Source organism: Coturnix japonica, chromosome 1, assembly GCF_001577835.2.
Source record: "Coturnix japonica isolate 7356 chromosome 1, Coturnix japonica 2.1, whole genome shotgun sequence".
NCBI lineage: Eukaryota > Metazoa > Chordata > Aves > Galliformes > Phasianidae > Coturnix > Coturnix japonica.
In genome coordinates this window covers 37,854,617-37,881,088 of record NC_029516.1, presented here as the reverse complement: position 1 = coordinate 37,881,088, position 26,472 = coordinate 37,854,617, and the positions used below count along the sequence as shown (strand labels likewise).

General features: G+C 36.7%; 1 protein-coding gene across 3 annotated transcripts in view; it reads left to right on the top strand.

The window, feature by feature from the left end:
• Nucleotides 1-1,347: 1,347 nt before the first annotated feature.
• Nucleotides 1,348-26,472, top strand: part of SLC6A15 (solute carrier family 6 member 15) — a 35,237-nt gene continuing 10,112 nt past the window's right edge. Inside the window, exons 1-9 of one of the 3 annotated variants that reach the window (XM_015857683.2) lie at nt 1,348-1,459; nt 1,980-2,185; nt 11,441-11,917; nt 19,054-19,211; nt 19,799-19,925; nt 21,778-21,959; nt 23,572-23,682; nt 25,842-26,083; nt 26,186-26,378. In XM_015857683.2, coding sequence (XP_015713169.1) covers nt 11,629-11,917; nt 19,054-19,211; nt 19,799-19,925; nt 21,778-21,959; nt 23,572-23,682; nt 25,842-26,083; nt 26,186-26,378 — 1,302 coding nt within the window. In that variant the 5' untranslated portion in view covers nt 1,348-1,459; nt 1,980-2,185; nt 11,441-11,628. Of the gene's footprint in view, nt 1,460-1,572; nt 1,686-1,979; nt 2,186-11,440; nt 11,918-19,053; nt 19,212-19,798; nt 19,926-21,777; nt 21,960-23,571; nt 23,683-25,841; nt 26,084-26,185; nt 26,379-26,472 lie in introns of those variants that run through there. The other 2 variants (XM_015857692.2, XM_015857702.2) reach the window with 2 other exon arrangements.

The following is a 26,472-nucleotide window of genomic DNA, read 5'->3' as shown; positions in this document are numbered from 1 at the left end:
AGTATCTGATCACAGGATGGTTTGAGTTGGAAGGGACCCTTAAAGGTCATCTCATCCAACTCCTCTGCAGTGAGCATGGATAGATACCTAAAGCTAGATCAGGTTACTCAGAGCTCCATCCAGCCTGACCTTGAACTCACTATGGATGAGGCATCCACCAACTCTAAGGCAACCTGTTCCAGTGCCTTGTCACACTCAAAGAAAAAAGACAAAACCAAAAATAAATTTAATCAAACATATTGTAAATATATGTAGAATACAGAATACATTGTTTACAGAACTGTTTCTGCACACAACTCAAACACTGCTTCTTGAAATTCTTATTAAAATGTACTAACAATGAGGAACATACCACACAGCGACAAACTGCTTCTGATAATGAGGTAGAAATATGAACAGAAGTTCGCACCACACCTTTCTCAACTAAACATTCAGGTCAGCTAGAGAGACTGCAACACTGAAGAAATATCTCTCCATGATTCAGGCAGTGTAGGGAAGTTCTATTCAGTTCCAACATGTGTTAAATTGTTGCAGTTATTGTTGCACTAATTCACAGTGAACTCTAAAAGAGTTCATTCTCCATTCCATTGCGCCCTTCTTCAGCAGAGCAAACCTGCCTTCCTAGGCCAGCTGTGTGCCTCTAAGCAGTTTCCTTTCCATCCGTTATCATCTGTCTTCCTCCTAACCAGAACTGATGAACATTTTTTTGAGAAAAATGCTTGCAAACAAGCAAAACAGAACAAGGCCAGTGGACAGACTTAGTGATAGGAAGCTTACAGGGTAAATAAAGATAAATGTCTCAATTTCACACCCCCACATTGCTGCTGTTTGTGGCAGCAATGAAAACTAGCGCTACAAGACTTCTTCACCACCACGAGCAGCCCTTGTTGGTGCTATCTGTAGTGTGCATCCCGGCCTCCAGCCCGAAGATGGACCCACGGCAGCCGTTCTGCTGCAGTCCTTTCCCTGACTGCCTGCTCTTTCCTCAGATCTGCATCCCTCACTCTTCTGCACAACCACCTGGGGGTCTCCTCCCGGCCCGTTCCCCTGTACCCTTACCCTAAGGCCCCTCGCAGCCCACGCATGAAGCACATGGGTACGGGTCTGCGAGTAGGCCCCGGCGGCGCCGGCAAGAGGGCGAGTAGGTGGGGGGCGTCTCCCTTCTCCTCCGCCCCTCCCCGCCCGCCTCCAGCTCAGGAGATGCTGCTGCGGGCGGTGGAGGCGGGGGGGGCTCTTCCCTGCGTCAGGAGGTGCGGCTCCCCCGGCCCACCACCGCCCTCCCCCTTTGCACTCCCCCCGCCGCTTTTATGTCTGTCTTTAAACACCGCCGCCGCAGCCAGGGTTGGGCACATGTGCGCGCCGTCACTGTCTCTCCGCTACTGAGCCCCGCGCCCGTTTAGCTCCGCACACTGCTCCGTGAGGGCACACGGCTCCTTCTCGCTGTCGGTGGGTGGAGGAGGTAAGGCGGAGGCTCCGATGGCGCGGCGGAGAGCGGCGGGCGTGTCGGTCGTGCTCGTCCCCGGGTCTGTGCCGCCGGGCGGGGAGCGGAGCGGGGTGCCCTGCGCTCGATGCCCGCTTTCCTGCGGCCCCGCGAGCAGAGAGCCGGCCCCTCGGGAGACAATAGCGAGCGCCCACTGGAAGCCGCGCATGTGTTTGAACTCAGCGGTGGGTTGCAAAGATGTTAGGTGCGCTTTTCCTTTCCCTCTCTCGTTTTTTTATTATTTTTTCTTTTTTTCTTTACTCTTAACAGAGGATATACGTTCTTTTCGTACCACGAGTGACAAAAAAATTCATTCATTCATTCATCTCCCGCATGTGACGTACACTACTTTCAGCGCGAGTTTCAGTAGCAGAAGTGGGGCGGGGGGCGGCTGCATGGCAAGGTCCGCGGCGTTCTGCAAGCGGCTGCCTCCGGGTTTCTGCGGATGCGGGGCAGAGATGTGCCAGTCGCACCCATCATCTTCTTGTCCCCTCCGCAGCCCCTGACGCTGCAGGAGCCGGGCGGAGGAGGGCTCGGGCCTGGCTGCGCAGCGCTGCTGTCGCTGAGTATCGGGCGTCGCCCGCGGAGAGCGGCGCGGATCCTCCCAGCGCTCCCCGCATCCCGCATCCCGCATCCCTCGGCTGCGGTGGCCGGAGCAGAACGGCAGGCGCAGGACCGGCGCGCCCCGGTGTCAGCCATGTTTGGGTGGGTATGGTAATGAGGACCTTTTCTCAGCCTCCATGCGTCTGGAGGGTATTTTCTTTAGGGGCTTGTAATGACTGCAGCCCTCTGCAAAATCCACAGCGTGACAGATTGATGCCCGCACTTCTCTTCCAAGTTTTAAAATCTCATCTCTTATTAAATCTTAAATTTCCCATGCTCACGTTTGCATTAGGGTAAACTGGGATTTAATTGCGATGCTTTGCTTTTGTTGTGGAAGTAAATGTGATGCCTGCTCCATCACACTGATTTGCAAGTTGAGATGTTGCAATGGAATTTACTATGTTTCAGTAGTTTGTGCTTTGTTTTATTTTTAAAAGATACTGTAGCCAAGACCTCGTCCTTATCAGCCATTTTATTTTTGTCTGTGTGATATTGCTGTGTATCAAACTCACTGCCGTAGTATTGATTTCTAGGAGAACCTTAATTATTTTTAAACAGTAAGGCACCACAAATATGGCGCTGTTACATGCTGTAGGATGGAGATCCAAATCTGCTCTCCACTCCAAAGGAGAGTATAAATGAAGAAAACAAAAATTTCATTGACTTATCTGATGCAATGTTCATATGCACTGGATGTATTATCCATCTATTATTCTGCTTTCTCCACTTAATAGAAAACAATGCCAATATTTATTTCTTTATTTGTTTATTTATTTTAATCTATTGAGCATTGTGTTTTTCAGATACACATTATCAGTATCTTTTTAAAAAGGAAACTTTACCAAATATGTAGGTAGGTTATTTTTTTTTTTCTCTCTCTCTCTTGGATAATAAGAAATAAAAGAAATAAATTTACACCAAGACCTTATTAAGACAACATAAGAATTACAGCATGAGTCTGCATTTGCTTATCAAAAATTTCATTTGGCCTCAGTTAGGCACTTCAGATTCAAGAAGAAATATTTCCAATGGTTTTGATCTATAGATGAAAAACCAAGCAATTTAATTGCTATTTGGGTGTTCAACCAATTCTGAAATTGAAGAAGTGCTAAAGCATGTTAAAACTGCTTTTGCGGGCTAAGCTGATTCCTGTTGACCTCCAGTGTCTTGTCATTCTTACAGCTTTTATTTTTTTTTCTTACAGGCGAGCGAGCAAAAAAGTAGTAGTGCAGATGAAGACCATATAGTTTGAATGATCTGTCAACTCTTTGGTCTGCCGTATATTGCAAAAGGCTGTATACACAAAAATTTTAGAATGTTGAATTTATCAGAAAAAATAAATAAATCACAGGTCATTCAGAAATATATTTTGGGGGATAACAGCAAGAAACATGCAATCAACTAATAAAAGCTAATCCTTTTGTTATAAATTGCTTTGCTAATGTACATTGGGGTAGTTGCTGTGGGGGTAGTATGGAATTAAATCTCTAGGGAAGGGTTTGTGGTAGAAATATTCTCAAGAAGACAGAATTTATTCTCTAAACCTCTAGTGCGCAACTAAGAACATCCACAGATTTATGTGTGCTCACCCATGTCCCCAGCTTGCTTTTCTCCACTACACTTTTCCACTCACATCAAGGAATAATAATCTTGCTCCAAAATATAGGATATCTATTGAGTTGTTTTGTTTTTTTTTTTGGAAGAACAGTTTAATCATAAACTATCTATATCAGCAAACAAAAAGTTGTAAAAGAGAATAATATTAGAAGCGGCTTTTCTATGTGATCTCTAAATTTTCAATTGGTTGTAGAAGAACTTTGACATATCAGCAGGTGGCATCCCAAAACTTCAGGAGCTCTCTTTTTCTTCAAGTAGCCTTGCCGTTATTACTCAGGAAATGTTCTAGGAAAACTTATCAGTGAATAATGATAACTGAACATTATTCTTTCAAACAGCTAGATATTGAAAACCTGAGAAGTTCATACAAAATAGGATGAAATATCAGTGGTAACTGGTAGAAGAGTTTTTAGAGAATGGGATTAATTGGGCTGAGTTTCCCAGAACCCTGCATTGAAACAGAAATCCTTGTTCTTATTCTTCACTCTGAGACTAGCAGTTCCTTATTTGCTGTATGGAAAAGATAAAAGAACAAGGCTGTATAATGCTGTGTACAGTAAGGCCTTGAATTTAGTTCATGGTACCAGTGGTCTTTTTCCCATTTTGGGAAAACTGACTTTTACTGCTGGCAAATGATATTACTATTTCAAGTACCAGAAATGTGTACTGCAGCGCTAATGATTCAGCATACTCTTATGCTAAAATGGAGAAGGGATGAGAAACTGGAATAGGGACTTTATAGTTTTGAATTTTCTATAATGGAGTTTCAATTAAATATTTTCTTTTTATATTCAGGGATTTACTCTAACTTAATTTGAAAGCATGATTTATATCATTAATAAAACACTTTGTTTTGAGGAGAAGCAGCATTTCTGCTAACATACAGTTTACATATATATACACATATATACATATATACATATACATATATATACATATATACAGCTTATGTATAGAAAGCAGGGAAAAAAGTGAATATAATTTATTTATTTATTTATTTTCCCCAAGGACAACTTGATTTACTTATTGATCAGTTCAGATGCACAGAAGGAAAATGTCTAATTTTCAATACTTGACTTTTTCAACTTAAATAACTTCAGTTCTTGAATTAATTATTTGAGATATTTTCATATCCTCTCCCATCTCAAAAGTGTGAGATAAGGTTTTATAAGAAAATCATGGTTGTGTTGTGGCTTATATGGTTAGTTTAGAAAACAGAGATTTTGTTTCACATTGCCAACCATTAAGGCTATCACACTTTTCCAGTTAAAAGTTGTTACCTTCAGAACTGCAAGCATTACTTCATGCAACAAGCTGGAAGAGTGGTAGCTACTACATTTGATTCTTCAATAAACCAATCAGGATAAGTGATAGTTTTCTCCAGCTGAATAGGAAATTACAGAGAACATGCCCAGCAATTCTGTTAAGCATTTCAGTGAGGTTGATTTGTGAGAAGAAAATACTGAGAAGCACATGAAAGCTGGTGATAAACTACTGTAGGACCAATAAAGTTCAGAGACTGTGTGAAGTGGAAAGAAATAAAATGTTGTTTAAGAGGCCTGGGTTGTAACCTTCTCTCTCAGATATTTTTCTTCACCCAGTGATGCTGAAGAAATTGAACAATTCTGAGAAGCAAATCTTACTTTTTCTGTTAAGATATTGTGTTTTTCTTCTGACTGTAGAAGACATTTTCCAGTAACTGGAGGAGACTAGTCTGGAAAGGAAATTGTTGGTGAATTCTTGATGCACAACAATAAGACCATTTTGTAGGAACTGAGAACAAATTTCCCAGTGATTCTAAGCAGACCCTGTGTCACTGAAGTATGTAACTACCCATATTTACATCAGGTCTGAATTTAATCTTGTGTATTTAAATACTTCTGCTATGGTCTAAATGATTTAACTTTACAGACATGAGAAACAAACGAACAAAAGAAGTGTAATGTATATTAGCATGACTCAGAATCACTATGGAATGCAGATAAATGTAAGTTTCATTTTATAGAATATTTATTGTAATTGAGCTAGATAGCTTTTGAATCTACTGCACTCAACCAGATAGGACAAAGTGTTAGGTCATGTAATTTATACTGAAGAGCAGAATAATGACTCCTGGAGTGCATAGATGAAATAGACTTGACTGGACTAAAAGACTGTGTTGCATATTCTTGTTTCCACCAGAAGTCATAATGCTACATTGCAACACTGATTCAGTTTGCTAAGTGCTTTCTGTAATTCTTGCTGAAATAATTATCTGTTCACAGATTCTCCAGCAATAACCATTCTTAGTGAGTTCAGTACTCCCACAAAACCTGCTTTGTTCCTATAGTATTCTTTTTCTCTCAGTTAAGTATTATCATCAGCTATTCTCCCCATCCTGTTGGCACCAGATACCCAGTTCCTTATTGCAGACTCACAGCAGTCTTTGGCTCCTAAAATTTAGTCTTTCATTTTCTGTATTGTAGACTTCATATTTAAAGTACATTTTATTCATCTTCATCACTTTTGCATGTAGTTCTCATCCATTAATTTTGATGTGTGTTTCAATTAAGATCTTTTCTGAATTTCTGCTGTGGTGAGAATCCTGAATTTTTGTTCTGTGTGCTCTGCTGAATCATTCTGTTCAGGGTGGAGATTTTTTCAACAGGCAGTTTTGCTAAGCTTTTGGGACTCGGTGCACTTTGCTCTCACAATCTATACTCAAATCAGAGATTCAGGTAACATGAACTTGTTGTAGCTCTGTTTCGCATTTTGCTACCTCCAGGGTAGCATGTTAGTATGTTGACTGCCTCATCAGAGAAGATCAATGGGCTCTAAAGAAATGAGCAGTAATATGTTTCTCCCTGCCTTTAATGACAAGCACTGAACTTAAAAGGGTATCCATTCTTTCTTTCTACCAATTTTTATGATGTTACAGCAGCATATTGTAACCTCTAAAGTTAGTTTGTATGAGCTTTCTTGATATCCTTTTATGAAGTACAGACACTTTTTTTTTCCCTTCCTCATATTTAAAGTGCATTTTATGTGTTTCATCTTCATCTCTTTTTCATGTAGTTCTCATCCATGTAATTTGATGTGGGTTTTAATTGAGATCTTTTCTGAATTTCTGCTGTGGTGAGAACCCTGACTTTTTGTTCTGTGTCCTCTGCAAGAACTTCTTTACGATGAGGGTGATGGAGCACTGGAACAGGCTGCCCAGGGGGGTTGTGGAGTCTCCTCTGGAGATTTTCAAGACCCGCCTGTATGCCTACCTGTGTGACCTGGTGTAGGGAACCTGCTTTGGCAGGGATGTTGGACTCGATGATCTCTGGAGGTCTCTTCCCACCCCTACAATTCTGTGATTCTTCTAGCTTAGACAAAGATCAAAGCCATTTTTTTTTAATCAAGTATTTGAGGATAATTTGTCATTTGTTAAAATCTGATTGCAGATAATTCTACTGAGTTGCTATATTTTTATTACAGATAACCCTACTACAGTTCCTTTACTAGAGAATACATTTAAGAAAGATTAGGAGAAAACATTATCAAGTAAAATGTTTCTGAATGGGTCTTTTTGTGCTTTAGCTGACAAACTTGTCTCAAGTCCTGCTGCAAATGCCTGCAGTTTGGTCAGCTGAGACTGCCTTTCTTATCTCCCTTAGCCAGCATTACAAAATTTGGATTTGAACCTGAATTAGAAGTTGTATAGAGAGCTCAGATCTGCTGCGGAGCTAATTTAAGTCTGAATTCTGTGTTGCAAGGGATCGCTGTTGCTTAATCTGCTAATAATATGGCATTCTAGTCAGGTTGCTTTCCCTCTGTGTGCTGGTGTGTTAAGGCTTGACTCTTCTTCCTTGAAGGAAAATAATAGAATTCCCATTGTCTTAGAAGGAAGGCTTGATTCTGCTTGATTCTGCGATTTTCTTGATATGGCAGAAAATAATTTTTATCTTTCACTGCCAGAAAGAAGTATAAATTTAAACATATCAAGGCCTATACTAGTAAGACATCTTAAATATCTATTTAGGTTGATTTAGCAACTTATTTCCAAAAAATTTGTTTATGCCAACTCAGATTTTGAACGCTAGTAATCTTCAGCAATTTCTGTTCTGTTAAATTCCCTCAAACAGTAGAGGAAAATATCAGGTCAATTTAAGATTAATTAGGATTTAAAAATGGTATTTTACATGAGAAAAAGGGTGGCATCTTTCTTTGTTGTGGAAAAGTCCATAGAAAAACGATGTTTTCCAGTACATATGATAAAATGTTTCCTTTATTGTTTTCATTTGCACATGACATCAGTTAAGTTACGAAAAGGGTGAGTTATATTGCTCAGAAACAAGAATGATGTCAGCTATCTAATTTTATGAGGTAGATATAAAATAGGGGCTAAAAATAAAAAAAAAGCAACAACAAAAAATAGCTTTAATAAAGCTATGTTGTATTGTATTTTTGACCTTTTACTTTTAAATCCACTGTGCTAGTAATGGTGTCATATAGTAATATTTTACCACACATGGCAAGATTTAAGACTTAGAGTTTAACGTTATGACAATAATACCTGAGTACCTGATACCAAATTCTGTAGTTTGTTGGTAAATGTGGTGGTTTTATTTATCTTAGGAGAGTACCTTGGAGATACTTAGGGAAACAGTCTGTAATGCTTTATTACTACACAAGTCTATATAGAAGATAGCTAGAAATGGAATTCAAAGAGCAGTTTAACATAATTTGGCTTTATGTTTCTTATTTCTTGATTATAATGAAGAATTCCAGCTCTGTACTTAACAAGACCAAATTTATTTGGGAATCTAAAATAGTATTTTATAGGTAGGAATTGTATGGTACAAAACAAAGCTTGTTCAGGGATTCCTGATTATCCAGCTCTGCCAGTGAGTGATTTTTACCGCGTATCTTCTCATTCAGACTGGGAGCATTCATATCTGTTCTCTGCTTGGGCTGAATAGTTTGGAGTTTGCTTTCTGTGCAGGTTGATCAGAGAAAGAGGGTTTTGTGCAAGTCCCCTGGAGTGTGTTCTGAGAGGGCCCAGCACAACATCAGAGCCCTTGAGCAAATGAACTGAGACTGCATTTTGACTAAATGCACCTGATGGAAGTGTCTGCTGAAGTAGGACTGTGTTTGCTTTAGTGTAAACTTTTAGACAGAAAACAATTTATAAAGTCTGAATCCACCTGTGGATTTTTGATGTATCTTGAAGGACATTAGCCATGTACTCTCTGCTGCAGTCTACCCAATGATACATATTCAGTTAGCAAACCAGTACTTTTGAAAATGAATGTTGTCCCACCAGCCTGCCTCCAGCATTTTCTCAGGCATTGCAAACCTGTGCTATGATATTACTATTGATAACAGCTGACTTAATGGAAGGTTAATGAAAGGGAGCTTAATATGATATTGTGCTAGGAATGACAATATTGGGCCCAGTGTATTTTGAAGTGTAGCAATGCAGTGTTTAATGCATGAGAGGACAGGCAGAATGATGCAATTTCTGTTGGCATTGACTCATCTGGGAGAGCAGTGGATAAATCATACCGCTACCCTGCAATTTATTATATGTAAAGTGCCTGTATAGATGTGACCTTTTAAAATATTTTAATAAGTACTGATAAATGGCTTTCTGTTTCTTACAATTAAAAAAGGATTCCCGTCATACATACAAATTTCAATTTAGACACACTTCTGCAACTTTTATATCAAGAACAAAGATAAAATTGTTTAACTTTTTACTCCCCAGTGTTGTTACTAATTAATGGAACTGAGAAGCTGCATTAATTTACATCAGTGAAATGAAAGGAAAAGTAAGGAAAGTAGCAGGTGCTGTGGTTTGTAATCTCGAAGCTCAATTAGGATTGCATAAATGCTTCAACTGATGTATTATTGGTATTTGAATCCTGTATCTACCTCAATGTCAGTCACAGCTACAGCTGGTGAAGACTGACTAGAATAGGATATGTTTGATATATTTGAAGAGTTTGCAACCTATAAGGTGAAATAGATGAAGTTGCTTTCTCCGTTACACTGTTCTGTACTCTCCTACTCTTACACTTACTTATTTTGAAGAGCTAGTTTCAGACAAAACAAAGTCTGCTACTAGCAACAACACATATTAGAAGGAAGATTTATAGAACCTTGAACCCTTCCACTATCAGTAGGGAGCTGTGAAGCAAATCACAAACCAGCTCGGGTGTGCTTAAAAACTGTGGGATGCATACCCATTGGTGAAGTTGGTGAGAAGAAGTAGTGACAGAGGGAAAGGGAAGGTGAGAAGGCAGTGACAAGAATCTAGGGAATGAATGGAAGGAGATTACAATGGAGTTCAGTAGGCAACTGGAGTGAAGTTCAGCTTCAAAATCCTAGGAAACTATCAAAAAGTTAATTATCCTGTCAGACCCAAGGCTGATAAAAGCACTTGTGCTCACAGAGTTTTTATTACTGTTTTTGTGAGCGTCTCCTGGATAAGCTATGGGCTGCATTCCAGTGGCTTAATTTCTTTCTTTGTGACCTGTCACTAGGCACTGAAGCACTCTTGAGGACTCAATTATTGTGCTGTCAGTCCAGTAATTCTATGAACAGTTCTCAGCTCTATGTGAGTTCCACACAGTACAGTACAATCTTCATCATACTGAACAGATATTGAAACAAGTTCATAAGCAAAATCAGAAAGTTTGCATGTAACCTCTAGGAATTTCTGATTCTCGTCAGTCAGGAGTTTTGATTAGATTCCATGTGGAAATTTAGTCCTGCTTTAGGGTTTTCAAGAAGCTTAACACATAATCTAAATCCCTTTTAAGACTCTTAATTGTGCAGACGGTTTTGTACATATCAGTTTTGTCCCATGTGAGTAGAAGAGAATTTCTGAGTTTTCTGAAAAAAATTTCTTATCCAAATTCCTACTTTCAGCATGACAGCTGCAAGGAAGACCATCAGTCCTTATAAAAGATTCAGTGTGTTAAAGAAAAGCATATATTAAATGCTGGTTTTTTGTTTTTTCTCTGTACATGAACATTTGAAACAGTAGGCTTTTTCAATGGGCTAGGTAACAGCTTCTCAAAAGTTTAATATATGTTTAGTTACTTTTTTTTTTTTTTCCCAAGAAAGTATCTAAAGCATTAAAGCTCAGAAGAGATGAAGCTCTCTCCTTTGAAAATATGATTGTGGTTATGTATTCCTAGATGAGGAATAAATAAGTATCCCTTCCTTTTAATGTGCCGAGTTTGTCCTACACATCAACACCTTAATTGCTGTATGACTTTCAGAAACGGTCCCCAAACAGTAATCTACTTTGTTTAAATTGTATTTTTAATAAACTCAGCAGTTCCAGTACAGCTTCTGATTCAGGAAAGAATGGAACTGGTCTCCTAAATTCTATGCAAAGTGCATGTCCTGTTATGTCTAGTAAGAAGAATCTGATTATGCTTCCAGATTGAAAATGAGCAATTAGCCTATAAGTCTTTAGGAAACAGATGACAAAACAATTAAAAAAATGACAACAACAACAAATCCCTCAGCAACTGAATGAAATGTATTTTATATGAAAACTTAGGACCAAAACATGAATTTATGTCTAACAATGTGAAAGCAATTTAATATCTCTTTCTTCTCTCTCTCCCCATTTTTTTATTTTATTTTTTTCTTCTTCTCAGACCTTGCAAATAAGGAAAACTTGGTAAACCAGAGCATACGATTACTAAATTAAGTTCTGAATTGTGTAATAATATGCATATATATTTTCCTCCACAGATACTTTCAGTAGGACAAACATTCAGAAACAGAGAAGTCCTTACCTTTGATTCCCTGCTATCAAGGACTCAGGCAGCACCTTTATTCTATTTCTTCAAAATTTTTTGCCCAGCAGAGGGAGATCTTTCTTCAGCGCTTCTCCATCTGTCCCAGCTGAACTTTGCTCCTGTATTTTTCTCCTATTACAAATGCCTAAAAACAGCAAGGTAGTGAAAAGAGACCTAGATGATGAGGTCATTGAGTCAGTTAAGGACCTTCTCTCTAATGAAGACTCTTCAGATGAAGCCTTTAAGAAGAGTGAGCTGATGGTTGGTGATCAGGAGGAAAAAGATGTGGATGCTGAAGAAGGCTCAGATGTGGAAGATGAAAGACCTGCTTGGAATAGCAAACTCCAATATATTCTGGCACAAGTTGGATTTTCTGTAGGATTAGGGAATGTATGGCGATTCCCATATCTGTGTCAAAAAAATGGTGGAGGTAAGTTTTGGGATGGTGGTAGCTAAATGATTAAGGTTAGCACAGATACAGTAACACCTGCTGCAGCATATCAGATTTTTCTTCTGATTTCTACCAGACCTTTTGACAAAAAATCCACATTCTCTTTGTTTAGTGAGAGAAATATGCTAAAGTAAGTAGCAGATAATGATAAGATTCCATTTTCTTATTTCAAGGCAGAAAGTGTCTTAAAACTCTTGGAACTTTACTAGTGGTTAACCAAAACCCTGTTAGGTCTTTCTGGAGGTGTTGCATTATTTAGGTCCTGGTTATTATTGTACTGAAGTGTTGTTTATAGTACTTTGGGAATAAATCAAAGCATTAAATATTCTTCCGCTTTAAAGACCAAAACAGTATTCAGTCTTTATTATTTAGCTTCAGACTCTTACTTTTTGATTACCTAGTTCCTAGTTCTTTATTTACTTCCTGTAAATCAATCAGTGATTTTTATTTTTTTAATTTTTTTAATTTTTTAACTGATAAGATTAACTTGCATTATAAAATTTACATTAAGGGAGTATATCTGTTCTATGCTGCTACATAGTTCTATTTTCCTAAATATTTTACCTTTCACTTTAAACATTATTTATTATCTGTTTATTCATGGTCTTGAATATAGAAGAAAGTAGGTGGCTAGAGATCTTCCTCTGGGATTAGCATTTTATCCTATGCTGTACTGTACTCTGCTATACTACATTAACGTTCATTCTGTTGTAGCTAGTTAGCTGAATTTGAAACAAAACATAGTTTTTATGACACAGAAACTAAATCCATGATATAAAACAGAAAATGAAGAAAACATTTGATTTATACTAGATTCCAAAGTTTGAATGGCAAAATTGATGCAAATGAGAAGTAGAGAATTTAGCCTAGAGTATAATCAGCGTATTATTCTCCATTTTCTCTTATTCATTTAAGAAGGTAAAAGGGGAGATTTTTACTTTTACACCTTCCATCTCCAGGATAAAGGGATGTAGCTGCAACACTGCAAGTGTTAAGAGAATTTGAGGCCTCAGTGGTGTGCATTTACTTGGCTTAGAATGAGGGAGCACCCAAAGGAGTTTTAGGATCAGTGAGTAAGGGTCTGAAATTATTCAGAAGGACTTTGACTCCTGTTGCCGTGTGCGCCCATGGTCCAAACCCGCTTTGTCCCAGGCCCCAACACCACCCCCCACTAGGGCCAAGAAGCCACTGTGACTCAGCAAGAAAGATGGCAAAATGGCATTTATTAGGAATTATTAGCACCTTATATACCTTAATCACTTCATCTATGCCCCCTAGGGTGTACGTTTGAAATGCAAGCCCAAGACACATCACAAGGTAAGGGACTGAACAGGGGAGGTACTAACAACATCACAGCCCGAATCCTCGTTAATGCCTACAACATCTCCCCCCTCCCAAATACAACAGGTTTCTGCCTCGTTAACGCTTACAACATATCCCCCTCCCCAAATACAACATTCTGCCCCCTTACAGTGTGACCACTAAAATCCTAATTATAGTCTATTGAAAAGTCTATAGTATTCTATATGCTAATGGAAATACTTAAGGAATCCTGATTGAATTATCTGTCTAATTGGCTAAACCTTAACATGCTATGTGTACTGTTAATATCAACTCTTAATATAACTAAACCTTAATAAACTCTATATAATATAATCAGTAGCATAAGGCACAACCGTGTTAAGAAAAGCAGCACCACAACTGGATGGAGCAAGTGATTGAATAGTCCTCTTGACATCAAGAACCATTCAAGAAGCAGTTCTCATCCATGATGTTTTCCATCCCTCTTCATTCTTCTAGGCATGATGTATCTTCTCTGTTTGGTGTACAATAGTCAAAGCCATCTTTCTTGCTGAGACACGGTGGCTTCTTGGCCCTAGCAGGGGGTGGCATTGGGGCCTGGGACAAATTGGGTTTGGACCATGGGCGCACATGGCAACAGTCTCCTTCACCACTATCCTCACCTGAGATCCACCTTCTCTCTGGTAGGCAAAACCCAGGCTCCACTACTGTGGCCTACAGATTAAAAAGCTCAAAGACTCACAGAAGTAATTTGCATAAGAAATGAGTATGCTGAATTTCAGGAATGTCAAGTTAGAAATAAAACAAAATGATATAGCAATTTAGCTGTAATTTTGTCTTTTAATTCATGCTACAAAAGTTACAAAACAAATTTTGTAATAATTCTGATGGAAAATTAACTACTCAGGGTAGACAGTATCATGTGCCTGTGAAAACTAGTGAAGTTTCAAGGAATTCACAGTGTTTTAAATCATCTGGGGATATAGCTAGTGTGAATAGAAGAAAAACAATAACATGGTAACAACTCTTAGTTTTTCAGACAATGGCATGTGTCTTGGTCTTTCAATATTTAATTGTAGTCAGAATGAAGTTACATAAGACAGGAGTGCTGATGTTAACAGCTGCTACAACCCTGCAGGAGGGTTCTTGCTCATACTCCACTCAGTTTGCCCTTGCACCTGGCCTCAGTCCTACTTTCCTTGTTTTTAGTATCAGATTCTGTGGATTCAGTTGGAACCTGAAGCGATTCAATTTCTCTTACAATACATCCTAATCACAACATCTGGACTGTCTGAGTGAGAGAGGAGTTTCTGGAGTTCAGGATGTCCAAAAAGCAAATTGCTTAGGATAAGCTGGAAGAGGGGATCTAGAAGACCGTAACCCAGTCATTAGCATGCTCACTCTTTTTTTTTTTTTTTTTTCCTTCTTCTTTTTTTTGTTTCCATATTCTGCTCTCTGCTAGTGCACTTTATTCCTTAGTTGACTATGTTTTAATACTTCAACTTATCTCAAAGCTGGCATGAATCTTTCCTGCCTGTCTGTGAAGTCACGCTGTCTGTGTCCTGTTGTGGACAAGTGACCCTGGTCTTCATATTTATTCAAAGATAATGCCTTCTATTTATTTCCTTAGAAGCCACAACAGAGACAAAGAACACAATAACACTACTTGATAGAGCAGATTCTCAGGTACTAAACACTGTTTTTCAACGTAGACACTACCCTTAGATATGCATTTTCACCAGTGATGAACAAGATCCTGCCTGCCATACCCTTAAAAGTCTGTATGGTCATCCAAAACGTGGTTTGTGTTTCTGTCACCACAGCTAAGGCACACCATCCACCTACCACTGTTCTCACATCCACTGTGTGGTCTCTCTAAACTCTCAGCAAGCATTGGATAGTGTTAATGGGTGTCATTTTTTCCATATAGTAGAATTCAGTGACACACCTTTGCTTCATATGCAACAAAAACCACAAAACAAAAGATAAACAGATAAAAGATGTGACTAGCATGAGGAAATCTATAGCAAATTAATTACCATTACATTTTGAAAAGATTGACATGAGTGAAATCACATCAGAGGGTTTCACAATTAAGGAGTCTGGATTTTGTACTGAGATATCGACAGACTGAACAGTTTTATTCTGTGAGCTTATGAAAAACAAAGCAGCTATTCCTGAGAACTACTGAGGACATAATGTGTAAACTCCTAAAGACTCAGCAGTGACTGGATAATTTAGTCTCACTGACAAATTTTAGAGGAATGGGAACAAGGCAAATACTCTCTTGTATTTCCAACAGATAACATATTCAGCAGCTCTGCTACTTAGCTTTTTATCAATAATGTATAATCAATGGTTTGTGAACTCTTAATTTACACTGTAGCATCATGAGCATTCAGCTCATGAAATTTAGTCTTATCTTAGTGCAATGAAAATGTCTGATTTTTTATTTTGCAAGCTAAATTCTTCATTAGTGCTGATTGGCTAAGGGGATTTAAACACAGTTTTGTAAATCAGCACACATACTAAATCTGCGTAAGACTACTGAGAGGAACATCATCCAATCTGTAAGACAGGCTGTAAACATACTGATAAAACATAAAATCATTATTATTAGAGTTTTCTTGATAAAAACAGTTTGTATTTTGTAATTGTGAATAAATTCACTTAAAGTAGAAAGAAAGTGATTTTAGAGTTGAAAGGTTTTTAAACTACAGAAAGGAGACCTGGGGATACTGAACAACGAAACTGTAACTACCAAAAAATTATTCAGTTGACAAATGTGGCAGACAATATGAATGTAACTAATTTTAAGATGCTGTTCAAGGTCTGCATGTACAGTTCATTGTTCTAATTCAAATAAAAATGAACCTTATTCAATATTGGTACTCCAAGGACACATGCTTTCATGGACTGGCAAATAAAAGACATGCTGAACTGTTTCCATAGTGATTCTGTTTTATGATAAAGATGTCTCTCAGATTATTGAAGTATGTCTTGTTTCAAGGGAAGGATCCAACAAAATACTTGTGCTGCGATACTGTGGAGTATGTGAGCTATAGGACACAGAAACATTTTGCAACTTTGATACAACCAGATTATATAACTGTGTATTTAAATCACATTGTATTTAAACCCAGATGTGCACCATTGTCCATTATGTCCTTAAACAGACGATCAGAAGGGAGCTCAGCAGGTTTGACTGATAAGAGTACTGGTGTTTCAGATCCCATGTACAAGCCCTTAAGTAAAGAGATGATATCCAGTGGCCATCCATATTGAATTACTGTGTTTTGTAACATATGATGTAGTGTGGATTTAACACCACATTCAATTAATTCATTTAGTTGAATCTGACTGATAACTCTCTGCTACTTACATTGATACTGCACCATAAAGCACCCACATCAGCCCAGTCTTTAAATATGTGCTTAACTTTGCAGCCTTGTGATTAAGGTTGTGGACTGGGAACAGAAGAGCTGGGTTCAGTTCCTGCTCTAGTGCAGTCATCCAGAGGGATACAGGGTAAGTCACTTAGGCCCCAATTTTTTTTTGAGATGTTTAGGCTTTTCTCTGCCTAGCCATGCAAAGCCTACTTAATTAAGTCATTAGGTATAATTTGCAGCAGTGTCACAGTATTTTAAAAAAAACAAAACAAAACACTCTATGTACAGTTGGTTTTCAATGATTGTACAACCACATTTTTAAAGCCAGTGAAGCCTAACCTTCCGTGTCTCATTTACAATGTGAATTATCATTGTAGTTCTCTTTCACGGAAATTTTGGAAGAATGAAGGTGATAAGAGTACTTAATAGTGTTATATGTCTTGTTTATTCTTTGATAGACCCCCTCATTTTGAAATATTGTTGTTATTCTTTTTCTCAGATTTTGTCAGATTTCCTTCTATCTCTTCTGTTTTGGTTTTTTTTGTTTGGTTGGTTTTTGTTTTTTTTTTAATTATTATTATTATTATTTTGCAGTAGGAAGTAAGTCCTTTGTGTTTGCAACATTATGTGCATATACAAGGTGAACCACAAGAGATGACAAATTGGGAATGTAGCTGTTTCTGCAGGACAAAAAATATTTCTATCACATGCTTAAGTAGATGGTATATGAAATAGGTAGATATACCATGATATTTGTCTCTATGAGGTAGCATTGTATTCTCTAAACTAGTACTTTATTCAGAGCCTTGTGTAGTTTTTGAACAAATGCTGCTCTAGTTCTTTCATGACATTACCATATTGCCTGAAAATAAAACTCAAGGAGCTGTTTCATTGCTAACAGTGGCCTACAGACTTGTAGGGTAAATAAGATCAGTATTTTTATTTTTCTTTTCCCTCAGTATATTTTTCTTATTTTTCTTGGGCTCAAGACTTCAGTTACCCTATTCTTAGAATCTTCTTAAATTCTTTACAACCAAAGGTGATGATATTCTAATGTCCTCTTTGTGCATGTTTCATGAATAGTTAAATAGGAAATAAACCTAAATAGGAGCAGATGGTACCATAAAATCTGATGCTTCCTGCACAGCTTTTGGAAGTTTAACTTTTCTAAAATAAAGCCTATTCCCTGAGATAAGCCACCTGCTAAGGATATGTATATTATGTATTTTGATAGGCTCTTGAAAAAGCCCTAGAAAGTTGTCACTGGGTATGGAAACCTAAAGTAGTACTTAGCTAGAGTTGAGGATAAATCCAAAATTGGCTTTTGAACTGTGCTCAGCTTCTCTCTCATCACATAAGTGATTAGACTGATTAGATACTTTACTAGCCCTATCTCTGACCTGTTGCTTTGTAGCCTGCTTTGACATGCCTCATCTTTCCAGTCATTTTCTTTAGCCATGCAGTGGTTGTGATTAAAAGACTTGGTCTGGGTGTCCAGCACAGTACTCTGTACTGCAGTGTAAGAGTCACACATTTGAAAATTAGGTACTGTGCTTCTAATTGCTGGTACATAGATTTTGTTTTAGCTGTAGTTCTATGTATTCCTCATGACAAAGGGGAAATTCGGCTCTAAACTGTCAGTGCACTTAGTGTGTGAGTAAATGTTGCTTGCAAGTTGTTCTGCTGAAATAGATGGAGATACATCATGAAGTTAGAATTGTATGTGACCACTCCCTGAAAATACATCCTTGAAAAGAGGAAATGTTTCACTTACATATAAAAGATGAAGTAACAGTTGCATTCTCAGAAGTCTTTAGCAGGATCTTGTGAGTAGTCCACGTGGGCTATCTGGTTCTCTGGTAAGTCCATCTTACTTCTACCTCATGTCTCTGGAATCTGCCTAGAGCCTGGTAGAAATGGGGCAAGACTGTTGTTTGCTTTGCTGTATAGGATCGCTGTTCTGCCCTTCCCAAGCATCTGAAGTGTATGCGGAGAAAAACAAACAAACAACAACAACAACAAAAACAAACACAAAACAAGAGTCTTTTGAAATTTCACTGAAGATTGGATGAAATTCAGTGTTGTAACAGTGAAACATGCTCTGTATTTCCTTTATAAATTCAGGCTTGCTGCTCTGTTACAAATCCAAGTTCAGAGTTAGGAAATGATGAGTCAGCTTCTGCAACAACAACAAAAAGTTGCTTATATGCCCAAATTTTCAAACAAGCAAAAGTAATGACTTGAACAACCAACTAGGTTAGGTAATGATTCACTTCTAGTAAAGTTTGCTTAGAAATGTTACAGTGCTTTAGGATGCTTTTCTGATGTTAGATTTATGACCAACATCCAAGGAAAATCATTCTTTATATGCAATAGAAAACTGTTACTCTTCACTCACTTACTTCTACTTTGTTCCTTCTGTAGGTGCCTATCTTGTGCCATACTTAATCTTGCTACTGATCATAGGGATTCCACTCTTTTTCTTGGAGCTTTCTGTGGGACAGAGAATCCGCCGAGGGAGTATTGGTGTATGGAATTATATCAGCCCTAAACTTGGAGGAATTGGGTTTGCAAGCTGTGTAGTAAGTTTTTTTTGTTTTGTTTTGTTTTTGTTTTTTTTACCTTAATTCACTTCTGGTTTGTGTGATTTAGACTTTCTGTTTTCCTACAAGGAAAAACACTGACCTGTAGCTGGGCTATAAGGTCAATTTACACTGTTTAGGAACATCTTAAATTAGTACAGTAAAAATGTTTATATGGATGTACTTGTAAAACAAGTTAACTTGTATTTTGTGATTCTTTGGAGATTACGAACTTGGGAACAAATTAGACTTCTGAGGGGAAAAACGAGCCTGTGAAAATACATGTGTCATATGATAAATGCAGAGAAAAGCAAAAGTGTAAGAAGTCATGATTAAACAAAGTTTAGTAGAATAGTAGAATAACCCATTCAGTTCCTAGTCTGACTTATTTTACTGAAAATTAAGTTGCATGTCTGACCCTCAGAAATCTACAAAGGTAATGTCAGCGAGTGTTTTTTTTATTTTTGAATTAAAAAATGTAATTCATTAATCTAACCTTTTTTGATGTCTTTTTTTTTCTTTTTTCTTTTTCTTTTTCTTTTTCCTTTTTTCTTTTCTTTCTTTTTTTTTTTTTTTTTCCCTAATAGGTATGCTTCTTTGTGGCTCTGTACTACAATGTCATTATCGGATGGAGTCTGTTTTACTTTTCCCAGTCTTTTCAGCATCCATTACCATGGGACCAGTGTCCTCTTGTTAAAAATGCATCCCATACATGTAAGTCTGTTAGTGTTCTTTTTTATCACGCAAATATGAATCCACTCGGTAAGTAAATCCAAGTACTCCAGCTGAATTTCACTGGATTTCCATCAGGGCTTACTGGGGAAAATAACTAACTAACTAACTAATAATAATAAAAGAAATACATTGAGTTACTTTCTTAACTCTCTATTCTCATTTTGTCAGTCACATCAAGCTTGAGATTTTCAAACTAAAAAGAGAGAGAAAAAAAAAAAGTACTTTAAACAGATATTTGTGGGAAAAAATGTTATATGCAAATCCGGTATTACATTTTAATAAGAAAAAATACAACAAACTAATCGAAGACATTTGCAAAGGTTTTGGAAAAGAACATCACAGTCAACAGCATTTGCAATGAGTAATAAGATCAGTTTACTTAGTATGTCTCAGAAAAAAAAACATCAAACACATTTCTCATAACTTCTTTTTGATTTTGATACTTCTTTTCAGGGTGAAAAATAAAGGTAGAAGAGATGTCTATCATTTTAGTATGGCATACATCCTGGCAACAAATAAGAGGGGTTGCACTACTAACAAAGCAGAAAATAGAAAAATGTAAACATCAATGAAATGCATATGGTTAAAGCACTTTTTGCTTTGTAGTTCAATAACAATAAGATTATTGATTTTTTTGTTTGTTTTGTATTGTTGTAATGTCTTGTATGGAAGTGTTATGCAATAGCATGAAAAGTTTCCTATACTTTGATTTTGGATATGATAATTGCACACATGGCATTTATCTTGTTATTGAAATATGAAATATTTATTTTCATTTATTTTTAAATCAGATTTTAAATTTTCATTTATTATATTTTGTATTCCTCTCCCCCTCCTTTAATGAATACCATAGCCATGGATATTTGAAAAGCTGTGTGATGTTTTTAAATGGTCTTTGCAAGAGTTGCTTGCTTAAGTTGTTTGAAATAAATAAACAGTAATTGTGAATGTTGGCACTCATTTAAATCAGCTGTTTTCCACAAGCATTGGACCACAAGACCACGTCTGAGCCACAGTTTTTTGTCTGTTTACATGTTCTTATCCTGCCCAAATGATAAGACAGACTTTTTCAGCCTCACTTCAGGAGAGGTCATTTAAACTAAGCTAAAACATAGAAAAGTATTATATTTGATATCATCCTGTCACTTCTGACAGTTTATTTTGGTGAAGATCTGATGCCTACTATATTTTTCTCTTGTTTTCTTTAATCACCTTCACTCAGGGCCTAGTTTCAAAAAAAAAAAAATTAAAAAAAAAAATTGTCAAATAAAAATAATTTAGGAAAATGTCAAGCAAACACCCCCCCCCTTTTTTTTTTTTTTAAGAATTATTTCTATTTCTTTGTATTATATACTGAAATGCAGAAAATTCCTTAAACTGATAAAATGAATAAGGCAGAACTGTAGTAGAGTAAAAAATAAGTAACTTTTTGAATGCACAGGACCTTTCCTAAGAACACAGGTGTGTAGGAGCCTTTTTTTCTCTTTTCATCAATTTAATATTGCTGTGTTATTAACACAGAAATCTAATCTTATGGGTTAAAAATGAAATTCAAGTCTTTGCCTACAAAACTGAAAAATTATTTCTGCCTGGGACTTGTACTGACGCTGTGCTGAGGAAGACCAAAACACCAAGAGTGTTTTAAAAGTTATGTCCAGAACTTTCAATTAATAGCAGTTCTATTTTTTTTTTTACTCTTTGTGAATTCAGTTTCTCTGAAAGCATTGAAGACACGATTGCGAGTACTGGAAATTGAAATAACTTTGCAATGAACTGTTGGGAAAATACTTCTGTCCTGAACCAATCTTTACTTGCTTACATGTCTTGACAGTTGTGGAACCAGAGTGTGAAAAAAGTTCTGCGACAACCTATTACTGGTACAGAGAAGCACTGAATATTTCCAGCTCTCTGTCAGAGAGTGGGGGTTTAAACTGGAAGATGACTATCTGCCTGCTGGCGGCCTGGGTCATGGTATGCTTAGCCATGATCAAAGGCATTCAGTCTTCTGGCAAAGTGAGTATGCTGTTCACCTAAATGACAGAATTTTGCTTTGAAACATTTAAGAGTTATTTCACTACGTTTTTGTTCACCATGCCCTCTGTTCTCTCATGAAATATATAGGAGTAGGCTGGAAGCTGTGACTCACTCCACTATTTGTTTAATCTCTACTCTCTTAGTAGTTAAGCATTAAAATGAACTGTAGTAATTTTCATGGGAACTGTAATTTAACAGGGACTGAGATCTGAAGAAAAGTGATTTTGGTTCTCATCAACATAACTGTTGCAAGTAACTGCACCTTAGCCTTGTTGAACTGTTAATGCAGTGTGAGCTTGAGTGCTTCTGAATGTCTAGGGAATTAAGTTTCTGAGCATATCTGTAATGCTCAGCATGATTGCAGTTCACCTAGACCTTCAAAATTCCTTGTATTTGCTTTTTATTGCTACTGTCATCAGTATCCATGCTTCTGTCATTATCACAGCCAGGATTCTTGGTTGTTTCTTTGATTAATGACTGACCATCCCTTTGGATCTGAATATATCACTTTAACTTCTTTCCCATCCATCCAGCCAGACTGGGCAGTGAATGATTTGCTGAGATCTGTTCCTCCCAGAGGGATTTTCAGATGAGATTTACTGTTATTACTGTCACCTATTAATTATTTGCTAGTAGGTATTTTTGTGTTGAGCTGGAGCTGTCTTTGATCTCTTTGGTGTACTTTAATATATTTCAGTTACAGAAATGACTTTCAAGTTTAGCAATAGAATTGTTTTATTAAACTTTAAGGCAGAGAATAAATTTGATTTTCAGTGATGGAGAGTGAAAGATCATATTTGGTTACAAATTTTTTACTTCCTCTGATTATTAGATGAATGAGTCAATCACCATGCCAGAAATATGTTCTATTTGATGACACAGAAGCCCGGAAATGTTGACCTTCACATTAAACAGTAAAAAAAAAAGCTTAATGTGTTGGGAATCATGCAGTGATACACTTCTGGATTTTCAAGGCTCTGTGACATTTTCTCATCCAATAGTCAAAGCAATATTGGTTTATTGCTTTTATAGGTCAAACTAATGAGATCTTGAATGAGTTCTGCCGATCAGACAATATCCCCGGTGTTCCTTTTTATTTTTTTCTATGTATATATATATATATTTGTATGTGTGTGAATAAGCATTCCTTAGTGGTTTGACTCCACCTGTTGAATACTTTCCACTGACTGCTTCTTTTCTCTTTTTGTACTTAGAATGACTTTCTGTTCGTTCTCCATCTTTATCATATCATGTACTTGTATTAAAGTGCATTTGTAATGGCAAACATTTCTGAAACAGTTTCTGTCTTTCTCCTCATCTTATCCTTGACTTCTCAGAGTTTCCCTAGAAGGCTTACAATTTGTTATCAGTTAGTTAACATACTTGCAACTGTACTGTTTTCATACAGTATGGAATTTATTTGAGTACAGTCTTGTGATTTTGCTTAGTTTTTTCCAGGAGTGTGTTTTGTATATTTCTCTGTGAATGAATAGTTCTAAATTCAGCCATATGTACAAAAGATACTGAGTGTGAAACCATTGAAAATAGTGTCGACTCATGTCATGTTAAATTTCTTTCTAATGTTTTTCAGATCATGTACTTTAGTTCCCTTTTTCCTTATGTGGTACTCTTGTGCTTTCTGGTCAGAGGACTGCTCCTTAACGGATCATGGGATGGAATTAGACACATGTTCACACCAAAGGTATGTTTATTTATTTATTTATTTATTTATTAAAGTGAATTTAAAGTTTCAGGGGCAATTTGACCATTTATGAGTGCCCTCAGATAAGAATATTTCCTTCATAAAAGATGAAATTTTTTTCTGTTTGCTTCAGTAGCAAAACTGGCATTGACCTCAGTGCCAAAGTATCAGTCCCTGAGGTCTATAAGGCTCCAAGTGTTTTAAATGTATGTGTGGAGTTACCTCCCTTACACGATAGTTTCCCAAACTCAGCTGCTTTTTCAGAGCTTTCAAACTGAAAGTGTTATGTAGGAATTAGGAGGTTTAGAAAACTTGATGAGTTGACCAAGTAATAAAAAGAGTAGTGCATTTTTAATCTTGTGATTCTCTGTAATTTAAATGCTTAATTCTGGGCTGTCACAGTGTTGACTACTACATAGATTTAAATAATTGATTTGTCATTTTTGAAAGGGTCTATTTATTTTAGAAATAAACTTCACTTGCTTTGCAGAGTTGTTGTTCTGTAGGAGCTTTCAGGCTACTTAGGCAAATTTAGGGAAATCTGAGGAACAGAGAAAAGTAATGCTTATTGACTAAGAAGAGATCTATAGCAGAGATGGAATACAGACCTCTTGAATTTATAATCTGGTTCCTCTATGACAGTATTCTTTCTTTAACTAGAAATGTACCACTGCATACTAAAAAGGAATCAATACTGAAACTCCTCTTTAATATCCACCCTTCACCCTTTATTATTTCATCTTTCATGCAACATGAAGCTGCAGTTGATTCTCACTTTATAGTTTACTTCATTGTTTAATTATATGATTGTTTCAGATGTTAAGATAAACAATCTTTAAAGACTTTATCTGCCAATTTGCAATTATTATTATCAAAATATTAGTTGTAGTAGATTAGACTACTCCTATAGCACCCTCTAGTGTAATGTCTCTAGCATGCCTCTGTGACACAAGTATGTTGAAGTACACACAATAGCTACTTGAGCATTGAAATTATTAAAAAAAGTATATACATTTATCAGAAACAATTTTAGTATAATCAAACCCTTATTTTCAAATGTATTTTATTTTTGGGTGTGTACTTAGAAGACTGAGGAAGGTGTTTGTTATCTGCATACAACAATTGCAGATTTTTTCTCAGAAGATAGCCTTCTGTTGCTGGCATCTATTGATGCTTTTCAGTCTTACTGTTTTTAATAAGGTTTGAGTTGTAGAAAGAAACAGTATTTGAAGAAGTAAGGTTTGTCATTGTTAAATGGACAGAGACACTGGGTCAACTCAAGAAGATGAAGTATTGAAGTATGCACTTCTTTTTTTTATGATTCAGAATTGAGGAGGATCTTAAATAGATATACTATGACTAATAACTTTAAACAAAGATGTTTCTTGAAGTGTGATCATCTGAAGAGCAATGGTTATGGAGTTAACATTTAAATTGAGGTACAGAGATTAGTTTTTCCTAGAACACATCACTCATTTAACTTCAGCTGGATGCTCTGAACTTCTTATAAGGGAGATTCTACTTGTTCACCATACAAATTCTGGTGGCCAAGTGTTTGTTTTATGTTACATTTTTGCTTTACATATTTGCATATAATAGAACTCCATATAAGCATGTGTATTTCATATTCAATTTGTTGCTTTTTGAATTTAAAAGAAAAACAACAACAAAAATTCAGTGTACTTATTATTCAGTGCATTTATAAATGGGTTTGTGTTCCCAAAAGAAATCTTAATTCTAATGCCTGTCAGTACAACTACTGTAAAAATAAGGTGAGCAAGTACTATGAATTAAAAATGACAGGTATTTTCTCTGATTTCACAATGTAACTAGCTGCTATTTCAGTTATCACATAACTTCTGTAGTATCTCATTATTGGGAACCTGCTGTATAGAGTATTTCACTTTAAGATTTATATTGTATAAATTAAATGGAAATTCTGGTCTGTAAGTGCATCCAACTTAAAGTGTTACACTCAGCTTTATCATAATGAAAATATATCGGGGTACAGTGGGCTATTAGTATTTTATGATGTAGGTTGTCTTCATGTATTGTTTTGTTTTTTTTCAGTGGATTTCTTTGTGTGTGTGTGTGTGTGTGTGTGTGTGTAACAGAAATGCATGTTATAGCTGACATATATTGTATCTAATTTCAAACAGCTTGAAATAATGCTGGAGCCCAAGGTCTGGAGAGAAGCTGCTACTCAGGTGTTCTTTGCCTTAGGGCTTGGATTTGGTGGAGTCATTGCCTTTTCAAGCTACAACAAGAGAGACAACAACTGCCATTTTGATGCTGTACTGGTGTCCTTCATCAATTTTTTCACTTCTGTGCTGGCAACCTTGGTGGTGTTTGCAGTTCTGGGCTTCAAAGCCAATATCATAAATGAGAAATGTGTTATCCAGTATGAATATCAATTTTTTAATTATTATTTTTATGGTAAATTTCATTTATGAATGCACGTAGATCATCAAGTTTGATTTTTCTGCTTTATTGTGTTTTACAGAAATTCAGAGAAGATCTTAACACTTTTGAAAGCTGGAAATCTGAGCCAAGATATGATTCCACATCATATAAATTTCTCAAGCATTACAGCAGAAGATTACAATTTAGTTTATGACATTATTCAGAAAGTTAAAGAAGAAGAGTTTCATTCTCTTGGTTTGAAATCTTGTCAAATTGAAGATGAGCTTGACAAGGTGAGAGAAATAAATACATCTTAAATAAAAATATTATGAAGAGGGAATATTTGCAAGCCTGAAATAGACTGAAATATACCTATCAGTATCAGTA